At 32.1% G+C, this 21,215-nt stretch overlaps 1 protein-coding gene across 2 annotated transcripts; it reads right to left on the bottom strand.

Moving 5' to 3' along the window:
• Positions 1-6,297: 6,297 nt before the first annotated feature.
• On the bottom strand, positions 6,298-20,593 carry LOC125071072 (CLIP domain-containing serine protease HP8-like). 2 transcript variants are annotated; one of them, XR_007119905.1, is made up of 8 exons: positions 20,227-20,593; positions 14,478-14,647; positions 13,682-14,027; positions 11,437-11,627; positions 10,498-10,603; positions 9,255-9,432; positions 6,827-7,147; positions 6,298-6,651 (listed from the first exon to the last, which is right to left on the bottom strand). XR_007119905.1 is itself a non-coding variant. In XM_047681155.1 (7 exons), the coding sequence occupies exons 1-7, from the start codon at positions 20,276-20,278 to the stop codon at positions 6,907-6,909; spliced, it is 1,284 nt and encodes a 427-aa protein (XP_047537111.1). In that variant the 5' UTR covers positions 20,279-20,593; the 3' UTR covers positions 6,298-6,906. The 2 variants fall into 2 exon arrangements, 1 of the variants encoding a protein (XP_047537111.1); XM_047681155.1 differs by having other exon boundaries at positions 6,298-7,147.
• Positions 20,594-21,215: the final 622 nt, after the last annotated feature.

Below are 21,215 nucleotides of genomic sequence, written 5' to 3' on the forward strand. Positions count from 1 at the left end.
TGGCAAAAATCGATATTGTACATTCAAATAAAAGTGTCAATAATCGAATCGATAATCGAAAAATAACGTTGCCGCAATCACTATTCGGTCAAGAATTATATACCAATTGAACAGAGTATGACAGAGTATGAGTACCTACGTACGAATTGAGTTTATGCCTCTAATAATAATAAAGCGATCATTATACTATTAAATAATAACGATAGGCTACGCATATCGGGCTAACAGGGTAAGTAAATGTACAAAAAAAAATTTAGAGAATTGACATAAGTTCGAAGAGTCCTTTTAATAAAAAATTAGCTGTTATTTGTTAAGTTGTATTTATATATATATATATATATATATATATATATATATATATTTACAGTTTTGACGTGAAATTCTAAATATGGATGATATTCAATAACCATACAAATTTCAATTTTTGTTATTGGCTATGGAACTCATAAAATATTAATTATGGTTCATATTTGTTTCTGAAACTATACTAATTATAATAAACATTAATTCATTACTGTTTGTTATAATAATTCTAAAATGTATTATGAAGTCCAAACGTTAATTTTACTCAGTCGAAATAAAAACCCAACAATATCATAGCAAAAAGTATAAAATCTACACAAAAACCTTTTGTGAACGGACACAGGCTCTTGGTCTATTGCGTTTTTTTAAATGATAAAAGTGTTGATCACAGTTCCAAACGGGTTTTTTATTGCCCGATGGATATAATATCGCTGTGTCTATTTCGTATTCATACTCATAATACGAATTTTACGACGTTATAATTTAAACAAATGTATTATATATAAAGTAATTAATCTAAGTAAATACAATTTTTTGATAAAATCTTTTATTTTTCATAACGCTTTTATGAAATTCTGAAATTCCTCAGACGTACCTATACTTCATACATCTGAATACTTTATACACAAAATTGCAGTTCATCTTTTATCGTAGGGCGGAGCAAAATAGCCGTGGCCTTATTTTATGTAACGGATAAGAAATTGCTCAACAATGCTGACTGTGTACGAGAAGCTGTCGAAAAAAATATATTTGTTTTTTCATTGTGGAAAAACCCATTTAGCAAAAGATAATATATACTATGCATAATATATATTTGACAAAATAAATCGACTAAAACTACTTTAATAACCTAAGAGTTTATTCAAATTCATTATTACGAGTATATATGGTTTGCTTTTCTTGGTTTATTATAAAGTGACTTACATAAATAACTGAATGAATATGAAATTTATTTTAAATAATAATGTTGTGATTATTAATTTCCGTTTGTGGCGTGTTTAAGAATTTTTGTCCATATGTCGTCTGAGGTCATTGAAAAGTTTAAGGCCCAATGTAAACATTACAACGCTCTTCAAAAGTTGCCAGTGAAACGGGTCGTTGGTTGTTTTCCACAGATTGTAAGCATTCTTCCATATGATCATAAGTTTTTGTTTAATCCTACTTGATAACTGAAATAGAAAACATCGCAGTTAGTTTTTGAAAGATCTTTAGGAAACTAAATATATATATACGTACATAAATATTTTACATATACTTTACTATCACAAAAGCTGGCTTATAAGGCTACAGCTGGTTTTTTTTAATTTGGTAGGCAATCTAGCAATTGGCTATCTGATGATGAGTCATTGACATTGGCACTCTAAGAAATATTAATATCGCCAATGCAATCAATTCACTCAGTCTTCAAACCAATACTAAATATGTGTTGCTATTTGGCGGTAGAATGTCATCAGTGGATGGCACCTATCCAGAGGGACAGCCCTACCACCATGTACATGTACAACCCGAGAACTTAGGCCAGATCTTTCAGATAATTCTCAGTATTAGCCCGTTGCTATAGTTATTTGTAGTTTCTCAACTTTTTTAAAGATACATAAGGAACTTACGAAGCAGTAGAGCGTATGAGTAAAGATACTGATGATTCAATTATACCTATCAGAACTTTAAACATCGATAAATACGGCAACACAATTATATATCCTACTCTAATCGAAGGAGGAGTATATAAAACAAATCTTATATTTACCTATTCCGTGCAATTTGCTAATATCTCTGTTATGCATGTGCATAATGCACTACAAAAAGTTCTTGCTTGATATATTTTTATATAATACAACACTTTACCAATACACTAGATGACCGTAAATGCACAACAGCGCGATTTTTAAGACATTTTCTGAATCGTACAACAAATCTCTGGAACCAGCTTTCGCTGGCGGTTTTTGAGAACCGATACGACTTGGGAACCTTCAAGAAAAGAGCGTACTCTTTCCTTAAATGCCGGCAACGCATCTGCAAGCGTATTGCAGATGTCCTTGGTCACTTTCCATCAGATGAGCATCCTGCTCGTTTGTCACCTTTCATATAAAAAAGACTATATATAAATATATATATACACATTAATTTTATTTTAAAGATCTCGACTTTTAATCAATAGCAACGTTGTTTATTTGTTGTCTCCTCCTGTGATTTAAATAGGCTATTACAAGCTTAGACGACTAATTTATTCTTATATATACGTGAAAACATATTCGTATTAACATTTGATGGTGCTCTAGAGCACCGCGTCTGATCTGAACCACGGCTGGATCTTGTATTGATTGACACCAAGTCTGAAGTCACTGTTTTCTGCGACAAACTTCCTTCCACCGCTTCATCCTGTGTTGTGTCTGGTCCAATGTTCGCCCTCGTACAAGATAGCTTGCAGACACTCATTACAATCCCAAACGTGATCTATATTCTACATAAATTTTCGAAATTATATCAATTTGATTTTGTTGATGTCGCATTTTGTAAAAATGACTGATGACATGTTGACATCCACCATCATTAATAATATTATGATTAATAAAAGAGACACTAAATATTTTAATACTTTTTAATGGATTTTCCAAGATTTGTTGCGTATCCAATATTACTTTATCGGAATATTTGGTTAAGAACAACAGAATATATATAAAATCTATATTCGTAATAGAGCAAAGTTGAAGAGATTTTTTTTTGAATCGCTAATATTTGTTTTCAATTGGATTTGAGACATTTTATCTTGAAGCTAGAGGAGGTATTTACTTTGAGGCAAATTATGATATATATTATCAAGCTATCACAATAGAAATGGAATAAAAAAAAATGCGTGTGAAGCGGGAGATGTTTGTTATAATAAAAACTGAAGATGGATGTCCGAGCTGCTAAGCAAGATGGAAACCGAAAAAAAAAACCATCACAGAGAGGAATGACATGTGCAAGGAAAGAGTTTACTAGAGGTAAGGCGAAGTCAACACAATTTGTTAATTTCAAATAAATGGTACACTATTTTTCTCTGTAGTAAAGAGTGTATGGAGTTATTTCAATGCATGTTGGTAGATAGACATGTAGCAATTTAATCCGGCAAATACATGCGGATCACAATATCCCTTGACTTTGATGATCCCTTCACCGCCGATCACGAAATCGATTATAAACTGGAATGTCAGTAAAACAGCTGTGGCGCTGACCCAGGCTTCAACTCTTATGTTTGAGATTCACGTGTTGTAGCCACCGGCCTATTATTATACTCATCATACTTACAGACTTGAGAAATATGTTTTTGACACTATTCGGAACATGAACCCATGTTATTAAACTTAAACACTTGAATAAATTTACATATAATTTTATTCAAAAATAACAACAATTAAATAAAAAATGTTTATGCGTAAAGAGTTGGAAAAATAAACATCAAAAATAGCAAAACCATCTCGTTTTATCAAATACATAATAAATTAATAAAATTGTATTATCAAAATCCGTCAAAATATTCTTAATTCAAGTAGGCTCTTTAATATAACTACCACTCAATAAACTTATCGTTTTTATAAATCTAGTACCATAAGCATACGTGAAGGACATCGGATTTTTAAACCTTGCAGTTAAACCTTTCTTGATTGATTTTGATGCGGTTTTTTTTAATAGACAGAGTGATTCAAGAGAAAGGCTTATATGTATAAACGCATGCACAATATAGAAGCTAAACACTGCTAATTTTAGAGGTTTCTAAAGTTATATCGTTAACACATTTTTTGCGCTTACATTGCAAGCGCTGGCTGAACTCTACGAGATAGATCAAAATAATGTACTACAGTATTGTACACCCTAAAAAGATCTTCAAAAAAGTCTGCATTCGTATATGTCTATCTTTTAGGGATAACCCACAACAACTATGTTTTTATCCTTTACTTTTTACGAGAAATAAAGGATTATTTTCAAAGCGATTTTAAGCAATATAGCATTAATCCTTATCCAATTAAGTTTCTTAAATAAATTGTGCATTGAATATAGATCAATATGGCGCTATGTAATTTAAATGAATATTTTCGAAGGTTTGTATTGTCTAATTTCTGAAAAACCGTGAACGTTGTAAGACATTCTGTAGTATATTTAGTATCAGCATTGCCCCCGTGCGAAGCCGGGTCGGGTCGCTAGTAATATATAAATGTGATATATACAAATGCTTGTAAAATGATTATCTGAGCTGAGCTGGGTTATCAACACTAGCTCATCGGGCATCGTAACTAATATTAATAAAAAAAAATTATTTGAATTTATCTATGGTACTGTTTATATTTTACACCAAGTCGTATAAACTCCTTCAATAAATGCAGAGTAAGGTGACTGCAGGTTGTCTAGCCTCAGAAGGATAACGTGACTTAAAAACTATTTTTAGTCTCTAGAGAAGCGATCGTATTGCACTAATGATTGTTTATTTGTTATGTGTTTGCATTTTCCTTATTTATATACATATTTATGAGATAAAACATTTTTTTATATCATTTGTAATTATTATAAACCTTTTTTTATAATATAGGTAGGCGGACGAGCAAATGGACCATCTGATGGTAAAATAGACAATGGTACTATTACAAAAAATAACCATTCCTTACATCGCCAATGCGCCATCAAACTTAGGCAATACGATGTTATGTCCATTGTGTCAGTAACTCACCCTTCAAACCAGAACACAGCAATACTGAATACTGCTATTTGGCGGTAGAATATCCGTTGAGTGGGCTGTACATAACCAGACATGCTTGTACATAGCCCTACCACAAAGTAAATTTTAAGCAAGTTTTATGTGTTATTTATTATACATAATAATTTTGTTTCAGTACTTCAAAATTGTCTGTTAATAATGATGAATTAATTTTTAAATCTTTAAGAGCTTTTTAATAGCAAAGTCACATAATCGAATCTTTGTCAATAAACGAATATGATTGGTAACTTCGGTTTCGAACTACGCTTTTATCAAATTTAGCATTAATCTCAGGTATATTATATCGTATAAAATGACATTTGCTCGCGGGGTATGGAAACGAAATCTACGTTCCGAATCGGTAGTAGCTGTACGTTTAATATAGTTCTACTTTTAATTTAATTCAAAAGCGCTTGAAAAAGCCTACTTGAATAAAATATATTTGGATTTTAATTATGAAAACAATTTTCGTCTCTTCGATTTTGAATATTATGTTTCGTATCGATGTCTCGCCAGATGGAGTGCAGGGGTGCAAAAAACAACCCCCACACGTTGAAGAGTGCCTTGTCAAGTCCATCGTCCGTTTGAACAACTGTAGAGCGCCCCAGAAGATTAAAAATCTTTTTGGCGTGAGGGACCTAGGCCACCCACTCATCACATATTAATAAACAATAGTATTTGCATTGTTGGTTTCCGGTTTGAAGGATAAGTGTGCCAGTAAAAAATGACATCTTAGTTCACAAGATTGTTGGCACATTGACGATGTAAGGAATACGGCAGGTGGCTTTGAGGGGGCCTGTTTTTCCATCCTACCTATGCCACAATAAAGTCTCTGTTGCCTGAGCAGGCAATTATAACGCAATATGGAGCATAGCTTCGTGGGCTACAATAAAGACTTATTGAAACAAAATATATATTAAAGACATATTAAGATTTTATTTAAATATTAAAATACATTTTTCAACAGCAGAGTTTATAATATTTTCTATAATATCAGTCGCTTAGGTTTTGAAATAAACTGTAAATATAATTTTAAACAAAAACAAATCTTTAAGTAGCATGGTAGCAAACAGTCTTGTTCAAACATTTTTAACCAGCATACTCTTTCCACAAACAATATATATATATATATATTGTTTGTGGAAAGCATACTCTATATATATATTGTTTGTGGAAAGAGTATGCTTTCCACAAACAATATATATATATATATATTGTTTGTGGAAAGAGTATGCTGGTTAAAAATGTTTGAATCCTCCTAATCCTCATATTAATGCTTTACTGGCTGGTATAATATTGACAGGGTGTTATATTTGTTCGTAGTTGTGTTCTTAATAAATCATCAGAATTGAAATCAAATGATAACTTTATTTTTTATAACATGAATCTTACTGCTGTTATCATTAGAGTAGGGTTGGCCTAGAAAGGAGTGCATGCCCTAGGACAGAGGAGTGGAGGCCCCAATTATTTTTTTAATTTCATTTGAACGATTCCATTTCTGCCATTCAGTTTTTTCAATAATATATTTATAGATGATATATTGTTAACTCGTCGGAATTATGTTTTTTTAGAAAACCTTAGTTGAAGTTCCTTGGTAGTTCCTTCTCTTAAATCCGGCCCTGTTTTTATCAATATACGTACATAAGTGTGCATTCTTATGATCGCTTACTATCTCACTTTCTTAATTAGAAATAAGATATTACAATATACTTTTAATTTGAAAAACACTATTTGAGCAAAATTATTATTATTTAAATATTAGTCCTAGGTTAAAGTTATAACATAGCCACATACCTAATGTAATAGTTAAATTATATTACAGATTTCCATGTACTTTGGACGTTACATAGCTAATTTATTTCGTCAAATACTTTTTAGTCGCTTATATTATCTAATATCCAGTCCATATAATTCACGACTCTTGTGTAAACTCCCGGATATCCACCGACTCCACACCGTTTTGATCCGTACGACACGATACCTCGCTGAATGTATCGGACTCCTACGCCTTTATTCTTGCCAGGGTATAGGAGAGGACCTCCGGAATCACCACCACAGGAATCCTTATCTGGTACTCCTCCCGCACATAATTGTGTGTCATATATCTCTGGTGAACTAAAAGATAAGAACATAAGAGTTGTTAATTTTTTTAGCATTAGCAGCCCGTAAATGTCCCACTGCTGGGATAAAGGCCTCCTCTCCCTTTGAGGAGAAGGTTTGGAGCATATTCCACCACGCTGCTCCAATGCGGGTTGGCGGAATACACATGTGGCAGAATTTCGTTGAAATTAGACACATGCAGGTTTCCTCACGATGTTTTCCTTCACCGCCGAGCACGAGATGAATTATAAACACAAATTAAGCACATGAAAATTCAGTGGTGCCTGCCTGGGTTTGAACCCGAAATCATCGGTTAAGATGCACGCGTTCTAACCAAAAAGTAAAATATGATCGTAAATCGAAACAACTAGGAACTGTGGAGCATCATCTCAGAACAAGAGCCTGAAGAACAGAAAGCGATACGCGACTTTTACTATAAACATTATATAAATCAAAGAATATACTTTTTTTATGGCATTGGTTGGCGGACGAGCATATGGGTCACCTGATGGTAATTAGTCACCATCGCCCATAGACAAAGGCGCTGTAAGAAATATTAACAATTCCTTACATCACCTATGCGCCACCAATCTTGGGAACTAATATGTTATGTCCCTTGTGCCTGTGATTACACTGGCTCACTCACCCTTCTAACCGGAACACAACAATACAGAGTACTGTTATTTGGCGGTAGAATATCTGATGAGTGGGTGGTACCTACCCAGACTGGCTTGCACAATACGTATCAAAATCACGTATCAACATAAGTCGGTTCTCAACATTTCACAAGTGAGATACGATGTGAATTCTTACAGAATCGCACTACTGGTACTAGTGATTATGAAACTATAGTTTTTGTCTATGGCGAGTCTGTGTTATTCCATGAATACCCCATTACGAATATATATATATATATATATATATGTATGTTAGTAAGGAGTAGTAAAATTGTCTATGTCTAAATCTTATTATCTTTGATTAGGAATCAATAATAATGGACATTAACCCAGTTGGCTATGAGTAAGGTCTATGCGGGGCGACTGTGCAGTAATAATCAGAGTATAGTGTTAATAACAACTACATAAACAAGACTTAGACATAGTGATAATCGTACATAACCCATAAGACAAAGTAGTATATTCAATTTAATATTTATGTGAAATAGTTTCTATAAAAACATGATAAAAAGCGGTTTTCCTATTAATATTTTAAACAGTTTTAAAATGAAAATAAAAACAATAATATGTAATAACAGAATATATCCATTCGATACAAAATATAATATTATTGTATGTACCTAATATATTAAGTAACTTTAAATATGTATTTAATATTTGAATAACTATTATAATTTATAGCGATCTTGAGACTTAATAAATCACGAATACTGAAAACCATAAAATATTTAACGCGTTTATAGCAAAAAAATTATATTTAAAATAAAAGTCATCAATCAAAATAAATCAAACTGATACGGTTGCTAAAAAATACAAACAGGCGGATTGGTAAAGTTATGAGCACGTTAATTATAATTTTACAGTGAAGTCTTTATTATAATATATCAAATTGTTTACAGATCTTGTGATAACGTCGTATCAATATCAAGCAGAGTGCTAATGATACATATTTGTTTTTCAGTGTAAACTAATTAAGAAACTGACTATATAGTATATAGTCTTGGCATTATTGCCTATTTACGAGACAGCCTAGCTGTGTAAGTTCAGCGAATGTCAAAACTACGCTTATGAAGGCTCTAATTTATCCGAATTCTGCGATGCTATACTTAATAAGATTTCAATATTCAATATTATATTTAAAACCTTTTGTTCTTATATATCAAATTTTTTAATATCATATTTTTTGCTACAAACAACAACAACAACAACAAAGGGTTTATAGATACATATATGCATGTAAGAACTTTATAGAAGGTCAGGTTCCCAAATGATATTTTCTGTAAGAAACCCGAACATTAAATTAATTATTAAAACAGATTAAGCTCATGAAAATTCAAGAGAGTTTGGTCTTATTTTAATCCGTCACCTCTATGTAGTTTTTAAAAATAGACTAGAATATATATTTATTTACCATTACGTCACTGTATTAATGTCTTAAAACTTACCCGTTATAAATATTCTGACATTCTGTGTTAGAGATTATGGGCAGATCGACACTGAGTAGTACTGGCGATTGCAGTCCATCCTCTGTGGCGCCCCAACCAGCCACCACTCCTCGCAACCCTTCTAGTTTCTGCGATAGAATTTCTGGAGTTTTTGGTAGGCAGATTGGTTTCATACTATCTGCAAATTAATTGATGTAGGTATATGAGAAAAAAATAGTCTTAAATGTAATTATAGTAAACTGTTTATGAATAAGAAATAACTATACAATTGTTACATTTATTAAAAATATTTATATATTAATATTTGTTACAATGAAAATTAAAAAAATCACTAGTACACACACAACTAATTAAAAAATTTAAATTGTTCCAAAAATATATGTCATCGTCTTTTAAGCGTAATCAGTCATTACACACTTATAAGCATATCCTATCAGTAACTATTTAGTTGAAATGTTACAATTATAGGGTCAAACTGAACATTTTCAAGAGGACGCGATTTTATTTGTAAGACATGTAAGGGAGGTCAAAACAACCGTAACTCCAAGTTTGTGGCCTCTGTCCCCGCCCGCCATCTTGAAAAAAGGGGTGGAAACGTATTTTTTACTATATCTCCGAAACTATTAATTGTACGGAAAATTTGTAAAGATATAATTTGTTGCAAATCGTTGTGGCTACAATTATGTGTATGTGACTTTTACCATAACCTTAAATGCATGCCCTCGTTAAATCATCTATGTGAAGGTATGTAAGCTATCTTGATTCATAAAAAAGTTGATTAAAAAGGCGAAAACTATGTTCGATTATAAAGCAAACTCCGGAGCTTCGTGTCATGAGTCGTACAATACCATCATGTATGACTTCTATTTTGTAACACAACCTATATTTTCTCAAAATCCTGACTCAGATATCTGTGTTTCTGGCCTACCTTAATAATGTTATATAAGGATTTACGAATGATAATTTTAAACAAGCGTTGAACCCATTACCATCATATAAATAAATATACATATATATATAAATATATATGTATATTTATTCACTCACACACTCACTCACCTCACTCGTGTTCTGAGTATTGTGAGTTTAATCTTACAGAATACCTTGACAGGAGCGAAACTTTTAAATATATTCTTAAATCCATTTTGTAACTTTGAATATATATGTTAGTATTAGTTTTATTTATAAATTTGTCAATGTTAAATTGATCATTATAATGAATATTGGATTACGAGTATCTTACCTAATGAAAAGTCTGCCGGTTCTGCAAGACGTATCAGACCAATGTCATCTCTTAATGTCTTCGGAGTATACCCTGGATGCGGAAGCACGGAATCTATTCTAACGTTCTGTAAAAATTGACACGAATGAATATGGTGAATATATTGCCGCCATTGGTGACATAGGGTTGGTTTATTTTTTGGTAGAAGGATCGGAATCGTGATTGAACGGGGAAATACCACCATTCCACGCGATCATGGTTTGTACAATCGCTATTTTTAATATTTATCTGTACATATTTAAGGCCTTAAAGTGAATATAGTTATTTTTAAATACGAATTACTATTTTGTTTATATGCAAGGGTTTACATACATACTTAATAAGCCAATAAAAACGACCAAAAGGAAAACAAAATCGGGTCCATGTTACGAAAACGGGGCTTTCAGACCGTGTCATTAGTGTTAAAAAAAATTTAAATTGACTTTTGCCAGTATTATACTGGTTGTACCTTTCTTAATAGATTTGTAAAAAGTCTTCCTTTTTTTATAATAATTCTCGTGCTCGGCCTTTAAGAATACAACGTGGCAAAACCAGGATATATAAGATGAAGTTCTAAACCCACAGTAGGATTTCTTCTTAAAAGGGTATCAGACCATTTTAAGCCCAGTAGTTCACACTCTTTATTATTCGTATTTAAAAATACGAATTATAGCATATCCCAATCCAAAAAGGGGAAGAAGCATTTATCAGATTAGATGTACATAATACTCCATGCGAATTGCTAATAGCTCCTATATTTGAACACTAGAAATAGTAATTGATATTCTATTTTAATGTATTTTCCTGTGATTGGAATATGCTCTATACAATGTGTAAATAAGCCTTATTAATAAATCCTTATTTTCTTACCTAATCTTTTAATTTATGAACCGTAAAAGCTTCAGATAAGAAGATACTTACTCGTACGTTCGGTGCGCAAAACTGTTCTCCTTCATTCCTTTCACAGTCCGGGTCTTTCCTGGTGTCATATTCTCCCAAGATGACCTCTCGTAACTTAAGCTTTGAGCCCAAGAAAGATACACAATGCGCTGCAGTGAGGACATACCACTGAGTGATGAGTGTACCACCACAACTTAATCGAATGCCGCGAGCTGAAATTGTTTTAACAAACATTTTTTCATAAACTAAACACGACACAGGTAAATTTATTTTAAATAATTTGTATAATGGAAATTTTAAGGTTAAAAAGTTATTTTTAGAATACCTACGTGAAAACTTTAATGATGCATTGTTTAAGACTTTGAGATAACTTTATGTAGCTTATAATTTTAGTTCGTTTAATTGAATTACAAATATATATATATAATTGTACACGATAGTTTTTGCGACTGTAAAGCTATACTAGCTACATATGTACTTATTTGTTTGTAATTTAATAATAACATAGTTCATGAAGTGGTTCTAAGTGGTAGTCATTTAATCTAGAATAAAATTGAGTTGTTTCATTTCAAGCTATATACAAATTCAATATAAAATCGATTTTGTATACAGCTTGAACTGAAAATACTCAAATTGTCGATACAATTTGAGTTAAACAGTACGGTACAATTATTAAATAATAATAAATAATAAATAAATATTGGACAACATCACATACATTACTCTGATCCCAATGTAAGTAGCTAAAGCACTTGTGTTATGGAAATCAGAAGTAACGACGGTACCACAAACACCCAGACTAATGAACTTTTTCTACATCGACTCGGCCGGGAATCGAACCCGGGACCTCAGAGTGGCGTACCCATGAAAACCGGTGTACACACTACTCGACCACGGAGGTCGTCAGAATTTTAATACAATTCGAATTGAACTGAATTGTATTAAAATTCTAAAATATATTTATTATAAATAAAGATACATACAAAATTGTAAAAATAAAACTTAATAGGTTTATAAAATCGGAAATGGGAAAGTCCATGGTCGTTAATCGTAACACAAACAAACTCTCGGGCTCATACGCACACAGCGTATTTTTATCCTTATATTACCTACGTATATCAAAGTTTTTTAAAAGCAAGTCGTGAAACAAAGATCGACAGCGTCGAATCGCTTGTTATATTGCCATGGAAGTCGATATGTGACCGAATTATTTCTATAATTCGATCGAATCGAAACATTAAACAAATTAATAGTCTAAGGAACATATAGCTACAATATTTCAGATATTAATTCAAGACATTTAAGAGAATAAATAGCATGTCATAACATCATGTCCGCAGCATTTCGTCGATTTTCCAGGATATTATGACACTTATGGTTATTGAGGTGATGTTATTCGAATCCATAATCCACTAAAATTCAAACGAAATTAATGATTTCCGTCATAGCTACAGAAAGACTACGGATTTCTTTCATTTTTTTTAAATGCTTTCTAATACTGTATACTGTAATACTATAATACTTATATGTGCTTAATTTGTGTTTATAATTCATCTCGTGCTCGACGGTGAAGGAAAACGTCGTGATGAAATCTGAATGTGTCTAAATTTAACGAAATTCTGTCACATGTGTCTATCGACCACCATTGGAGCAGCGTGGTGGAATATGCTCCAAACCTTCTCCTCAAAGGGAGAGGACGCCTTAGCCCAGCAGTAGGAAATGTACAGGCAGCTAATGTAAAATAATGAATAAATCGCAAAAAAATAGTTATTAGCAGTTTACACGAGTATTGTTTATTTTAGTATTTATTCGACTCTGAATTAAATAATCATAGCCAAGACAGGTCAACGTCTGTCGGGACAACTAGTACCTATATAATAACTTTATCGATTTATAATGATATTAATCATAACATATTAATCACAATCAACGCATTTTAAATTTTTATACTCTTGTGTGTGTTAATGACACATTATTGATTGTTCCTGATACAAAATATAAATTGGTCTCACTTTAAAAGTGATTTACAATTGGTACCAATTGTTAAATGATTATAAAAAAATATTAAAATGAAATGCACCAAGAGAATCAACTGAAAAACGAATAAGAACATCCTTTTGCATATATTTACACCACCATTCCAACCGAAACACATCAATGTTAAATATTGGTGCTTGTCGGTAGAATACGTGGTGTGTTGGGTTAGGACCTAGGGTTCTGAACCACTGGTCATGAGTTTAAAGTGAGATTTTATACAACTCCTTACCAGAATCGTACGATAAGAGAACCATCCACGGCATTTCGAATAGTCTAGTCCTATTGCCTCCAAACACTCTCTCGCCCTCGATCGGTCCACAGTCGTTTGGCAAAAGATCTAGATTGCGGTGATATAGTATATTTGGTGCGGGGTTACTTGATTCATTGTCATCATTGCCCCTTTTATTATTATCTTCTTCGGCTCCAACATTGTGTGAAAAATTTATGGGGTTTGGATTTTTATTGCCATTTGCACCTGTTTGGTCAACTGGTCTCGATGACCAAGGATTGGGATTGTTATACGATTGATCTTGCTGTTCGCTCTCATCGACATTTGAATATGAACTACAGCAAATCTGAAAATATTTTTCGTTATATTCAAATTGAAAGTTTTAACACTTTATTTCTAGTTAATATTTGAACACTAAAGGAGTTAAACTTAAAATGTAAAACTTTAAATATAAGTAAAATATAAAGAGTTCGAAAGTATATCTAGTTCAAGTTACCGGTAGAACTTAAAGGTGTCCCAATTCTACGTAAGAAGTACCTACGACTATTTGTATTATTCTCTTAGCACAATTGTTTGTTTCGTAATTGGTTAGCTTCCCCGGAAAGTAAAGTAAATCGTTTATGAAAACAAAATACATTGAAAAAAGGAAAACAAAAATGGGAAAACATATATTACTATAAAATTTACAAATATTAACGCCATAGATAATTTAATGCAAATTTTATATTAGGATATCATGGAAATTAAACATATTTTTAAAATTCTTAAAACACCAGGCGCCATTTTTAATACTTACGAGTGGCTCATCATTATCGAAACCACATCCCAGATTTTGTAGTTTCTTTCTTATATAATTTGGCATGGGATTTCCCGCATTTTTAATCTCCCTAACTAAACTGGGACAGTTGGATAAACGCTTACAGCTGCCCGCTCGGTCGCCGGCAAAGCAACTTTCTCCAGAATACCCTGAAAATGACAAAAATATGTCTATATATATAAATTATTCCTAAAAGCAATTTCGAAACGTCATGTTAAATTTTGTTAGCGAGTAGCCCTAGCCTCCATTACGGTGTTATATCATAGGGTGTTATAATTAATTATATCACATTATTATACAGGGTTATTGGTAATTCGACGTTTTTCCGTTATTAGGTGATAGATGTGACTATTTGCAATAATTTTAACCCCCCTATGCATAATGCAAAAGTGAACCATTTTTGAGTTATCACGTTTTTTTACCTTTTTACAAAATAAGTCAAAAATGCAACTTCAAAAATTTATTTAAAAAAAAAGTATCAATTTAAATCTGATTTTTTCTTCTGACTTATAAAAAAAATATTAATTTTAAAACAATAATTATCGGTCCAAATTAAAAATTACAGACGGAAAACGATATTGACCACAAAGGACACCGGTGGAAATTCGTATTCGAACAAAATTTAAATTCGCTCATTGAATGTAACGCAGATAGTTTTGCATACCTAACCTACCAAGTTTCCAAAAAGCGTGGTGAAGTTTTAGCCCAACAGTGGGACATCAACAGGCTGTTACTTTACTTCAAATTGAAGGTTTATTTTTTGATGAGTAATAAACGGGGTTCAAAATGCTTACAACATAAGTAACGACGTTTGGTGCTAGGGCTTTGTGCAAGAACATCTGGGTAGGTACTTAACAAATATTCTACCACCGAACATTCAACATCAAGATTGAGCGAGCCAGTAACTATAGGCACAAGAAATCTTAATTTCCAGGGTTGGTCAACAGTGTTCTAATTGTGAGGAATGGTTAGCATTTCCTACGGAGCCGATGTCTTTGAGCGTTAGGCTCATTGCCCGTACGCTATTTAATTTTATTTGATAATAAAGCAACGAATTTTCCTTTAATTACTGACTTTGATTTACTTTACGGTTTTGAATGGCAACTATATAAAAAAAAAACATAATTTCATGCAGCATAGATAAAATAAATTCATAATATATTTAAGATTCCCAGCAATGCCATTTTCGTACCAATGACCCATGCAAAGTAACGTAATTCCTCTAGAATTGTTATGATTAGAAAGACCAAATGGAATAAAATAATTATATTATTTTTTTCTTTTTTCTCTCCAACAATCGAAACAATTACGATACGACTTTGCTTACGTGCATAGAAACAATAATATATCACCGCAAACCAAATAAAATACATTGTCCTGGGATGATTAGTTTGGCTGTTTTCCTTAAAAGAAGCCGCGTGCGCACAATAAGTAAGAACGTAACGAATTGTATAGCTTATTGTAATTAATTAGTAGTTTTTCTTTATATTTGTTAAAAATAAACATGAAATAGTATTGTTTGGTTTTTAAAATTAATAGAAAACAGGTACAGAATGACGATGTAAACAATGCTATCTCTGATATAGTGCACTGGTTTAACGTACCTATATAATCTTAGGCTGAATAATAAAAAACAAAAATTGTAAAATTTAGTACACCAAATGTGCAAAATGTAAAAGCCAATGTACTTATCAATGGGGAATCGATGGTTCCAGTTGAATCAACTGAATTTCTGGAAGGACTATTCGCGCAAACTATAACCTAGAAGCCAAAGAATCATTAAGGTATAAATTTAAAGATATCAACTGTTGCTTCTCAATATATATTCTGTAATGTTTTGTATGTACGGAAAAATATTAATGGTTTTATGAGAAAATGTGATTCTCATAGCATTGGTACAAGGAACAAGCACAAACTTGTTACTCCAGTTACTCGACTGCATATAGTCAATAACTCTTGTGGAGCAATGTATACGGTTCTACAACAGGATCGCAGAAAGCGCTCAAAATGCTTCTGTTGCCAAATTTAAAAAATTGTTAAGGAACGCTTGTGTGCGAAGGTTACTATACAATTAGTAAGATTATGATTGGTAGCACACCTTGGGAATGAAACGATCGCCTCCTGGCTATTTCTATTCAAATTCAATATATATATATTATTAGTTTGACAAAGAAAAAAGACCCGCTAAGTTTCTTTCGCCGGTTCTTCTCAGGTCAGGGTGTTTCCTTTTCCGAACCGGTGGTAGTGTTTAATTTGACTATCAATAAGTAAGTGTAATGCTTCTATATTGAATAAAGGAATTTGAGTTTGAGTTTGATTTACTGTTCTTTACCGTGTTCTATACTATAATGATATTTGATTGTCTCGCCTAGATATATCTAGGCACTAGAACGAGACAGTCAAATGTCCCTGTGTTCAAACCCCAGGTCGGGCCGATAAACAAGTATTGGGTTTTTTTATAGCATTTTTCGTTAAAAGCCTGGAGTCTGGAAGAGTGTATACTCTCCTGTGTGTCCTGCGCCTGTACTTTGCGGTTGTGTCGGTTTGGCCGTCCCATCGGATGATGAAGTCTTGAGTCTAGTCTCCGTTGAGATTTCGTCGTCGCTGAGATCAGTCATTAAGATATCATCATATTATAGTACTAGCCTTTCTGCGCGGTTTCATTCACTTTGGGTCATAGAATGATTTTCCATATATTCTAAGCTTTCCAAAGTATACTGGTACCTAGAATATAAGATTCGAAAAAAGAAACTCTTAAGTTTCATAATGTAATAGACCTAACCTAACCCGTTCCGGTTTCATAGTCTTTTTTAAAGGTGTCTGTTTGTCTGAACGCAATAGTTTATTGACAAAGACACACGACCGGATCTTTGTTTTATAATATGTAGTGATTAATCCATATTTTTTTATCATGTCAGAATGTCACAAGATAAAACAAACATCGAATAATAAAATCATAACATACTCAAATATTTTTCGAGACAACGGAAGATCCACATACTATACATATAACATATACGTACTATATCTTTGAACTTTCGGAGATGTAATACGTATCTATCGGTTTTTGTGTCTCGTTTTTGTATTTCACTCTTATCTCAAGAGCAGGCAATGTAAAAAATATCACTAAAATGTAAATAATAGGTGTAACCTTTAGATAACATATAACAGAAATGTAATTTATTTATATAATGGCGTGATGGAGATACTCGTACATCATCGTGCGTCACATAATTCTTTCTTAAATAAAAATAAAATTCATTTAATGTAATTATTGATATTAATTACTGCAATTAGCTTAACAACAAAATAGTCCGCATACTATAATATAATAACTACAAGTTAACTACGACTCGATATTTGAAGCCATCTTTCTCGTTTTTAATAACTCAATAAACCTACATTAAGAATATATAGGTATATGTTTTCCTCATATATGTATGTAATTGTTTTAGAACATTCAAGCTTCGTATGCAAACGGGTTTTTTTATAATAAATTATTGTTATTTCAAAGTTACTCCGTAAATGTATTTGTTTCGGTAAGTTGTCAAAATTTTTGACCGTTTCGATCAAGATCGATATGACCCGACTATGATCGTTTCGTTTTCCTTATTTCATTTAAAAGAGTTTGTATGATGTTTTGAATTAAACCTCAGATATAAACTACGGTACATGAGTTAATAACAGTTCTGGAATGGTCTTCTAAATACCTCCACAGACATTTAGATGTTATAATCATTTATTTACAAATCCAATAGCAATATACGGACAATTAAAAAACTATTAAGAATTAATTATAGAAAAAGAAACAACAGACAATCCGTATCCATATCAATTAACAGTATTATTTTTTAACCACGAATGCTGCAGAGCTGTGTCGACTAGCAGATATTTAATACTAGTGACCCGCCCCGGCTTCGCAATGCTAATACTAAATACAGAAGGTCTTTATATACAAAGTTTACAGCTTTATGTCATTAGAAATAAAAACCGCTATGTCTCTGCATTTTAAATCTGTTATATCTTTGAAAGCATTCATTTAAATTAAAATTGCTTTAAAAGGCCTTGGTGATCTATATTAAATGCACAATATATTTAAGGTACTTAATTGGATAAGGATTAATGCTGTATTACTTAAAATCACTTCGTAATTAAGCCATTATTTATCGTAAAAAGTAAAAGTTACCCAGTAGATAGACATATGCCATAGCATACTTTTTAAGACTTTTTAAGGTGTACAATACTGTAGTACATTATTTTGATCTATCTCGTAGGGTTCAGCCAGAGTTTGCAATGTAAAATATATATAAATTGTGTTTACGACCAGAAACCTTTTACACCAGAAACCTCTAAAATGACCCGTGTTTCTCTACTATATTATGCATGTATTATATACATAAAAACTGCATCAAAATCTTTGATGCATCTTTGTGTAGTTTTTAAGGTCTAAGCATACATAGGGACGGACAGATAGCGGGAAGCGACTTTGTTTTATACTATGTAGTGATCCAAAAATGAGTTTGTTTATTTGTTACGCATGTCACGCTTAAACTACGCAACTGATCATAATGAAGTATTTCATACACGTACGTTAGAAATAAAAAAAAAAATCAAAATGTTATTTATTAAAATAGACTCAACAAGCACTTTTGAATGGTCATGCTACAGAGTTGAATTAAATTTAAAGGGGCATTTACAGGGGTACGACGAAGGATATGAGGTACGTCATACCTGACACCTCATATACGCCCCCCCCCTCCCTAAACATCACTCGCGAAGCCTTGGGCAAAGACTAGTTATAAGTAGTCTTTTGGCTTTTTATTTTATGTGATAATTATGTGGCACGTAATGATAATACAAACATGATTAAAATTAAATTATCGAACATTCATTATTTTTCATAATTAATTATCAATTATAATAAATAATTAATGAGTCACGTGTGCCACAAATAATGTAATAATAAGCTATGATTTGAAACCTATACAATAAATATGTTGTGGTGTACTAATTTGATTGGTTCTGTATTATTATTAATATACATATACTTTTTAAATTAACTTTATATAATTTTATTATTTATGGAAAAACCCATTAGAAACACAAATTAATGTTTATACCTCAATTCTAGGTCGGTTTCGTTACTAATGTCGTTTTTAGGTTTGTCTACATAAAATACTATTTCTTGATATAAAATAAAAAGATCTTGAGACATCCTTATTCAAAGCCGTCAATACCTCGCCAGTCATGGTATTTAATATGGTCCCTTGTCCATATAACTACTCGGGCACACTCTTCTAAACGGTATATTATATTACGAAAAACAGCTAATTAACGGTAGATTAACTGATAAGTAAACCGTACCATATGCACAATCCTACCACCAATGGAATACTATTTTATTCAGTTGCGTAAACTTTGTAACTGTGACTACCCACCTCTTTAATTTAGGGTAAAAGTAAATTATTTAATTTTGTATTACATGTATAACTAAGCACTTCAATAAATATCTTAACTTTGTGATGGACTGTCTCTCATTGCATATATTAATATTCCGAAATTCGAAACACATTGAAATCAATTACACCAAATTGACAAACGATAACTTATGTTAAACCTTTTAAAAAGCCATTAAAATTTCATTTTAATTACGTTTTCGAATTAGAAGCGGTTATTATTATCACATTTTCTTTGTCCATGGTATGTAGTTCAATTTATTTATACTTACAGCATTCTACCGGCAGAAAAGCAATAACAACGCACAACAAACACTTGAACATCGTAATATTTTCCGTCTCACTCTAACATATCTTTTTATACTATCACGGTTCAAATCTACACACCGGTTCACTAGCAGATAGAGAGTTTTACAAACAAAATAAATTAAAAACAATTTAATTTAATTGTGTATGACATTATGAGTACCGTTGACACGAGTCGATCATGTGCTAAAGAATTGTACTCAAATAGCGACGCTGATCAAGCGGACTGATGACTCTTCTCAACTAATCTTGTCAATAAAATGACGTTCTAGACCATATTGAACAAGACAGAGAGGTCATCTGATTATAAACGAGTTTTTATTTATCTATCGTGATTATTTTCAAACGTATTAATTGAACGAATTTATTGTTACAGTCGAAACTTGACGTAGTTGGTTTAATAATAAACATATTGACAGAGACGGTGAGTAGGTACAGTTCCGATACCAGTTATGTCGGAAAAATCAACGAACCGAGACACGGAATGATCGTAAACACTTGGATCGAATTAATTTCGGTTTGTTTTTTAATCATTAGCATAAAAGCGTAAATTTTTTATAAGAATCGATGAATAGATTAGTTCCTACGAATGCACTCACGCATTCATTAAAGATAAGACTGCACTTGAACTCGATTTAAATATGTGACACTACCAATGGACATTTGCAACACCCGCCTGGGTGGTACCGTACCACCAGATCAGATATTCAGGCCCATTTGCTCGTCCGCCTAAGAATATCATAAAAAAGCCAGCTTTATAAATGATTTGAATTTTAGATAAATTATTTAAATTTTGTTTTATGATAAACCTATTATTTATTCTCTTAAATTGATTCCGCGCGCATTTATTCATGCTTTAAATAACTGAAACAGCTGAGATGGTCCAGTAAATAACACACTAAGATTTTGTTGATGAAAGATGTGTGACTGAGTTTTTCTATTCTATTAAGTTAGT

Source organism: Vanessa atalanta, chromosome 18 (genome assembly GCF_905147765.1).
Source record: "Vanessa atalanta chromosome 18, ilVanAtal1.2, whole genome shotgun sequence".
Taxonomy (NCBI): Eukaryota; Metazoa; Arthropoda; class Insecta; order Lepidoptera; family Nymphalidae; genus Vanessa; species Vanessa atalanta.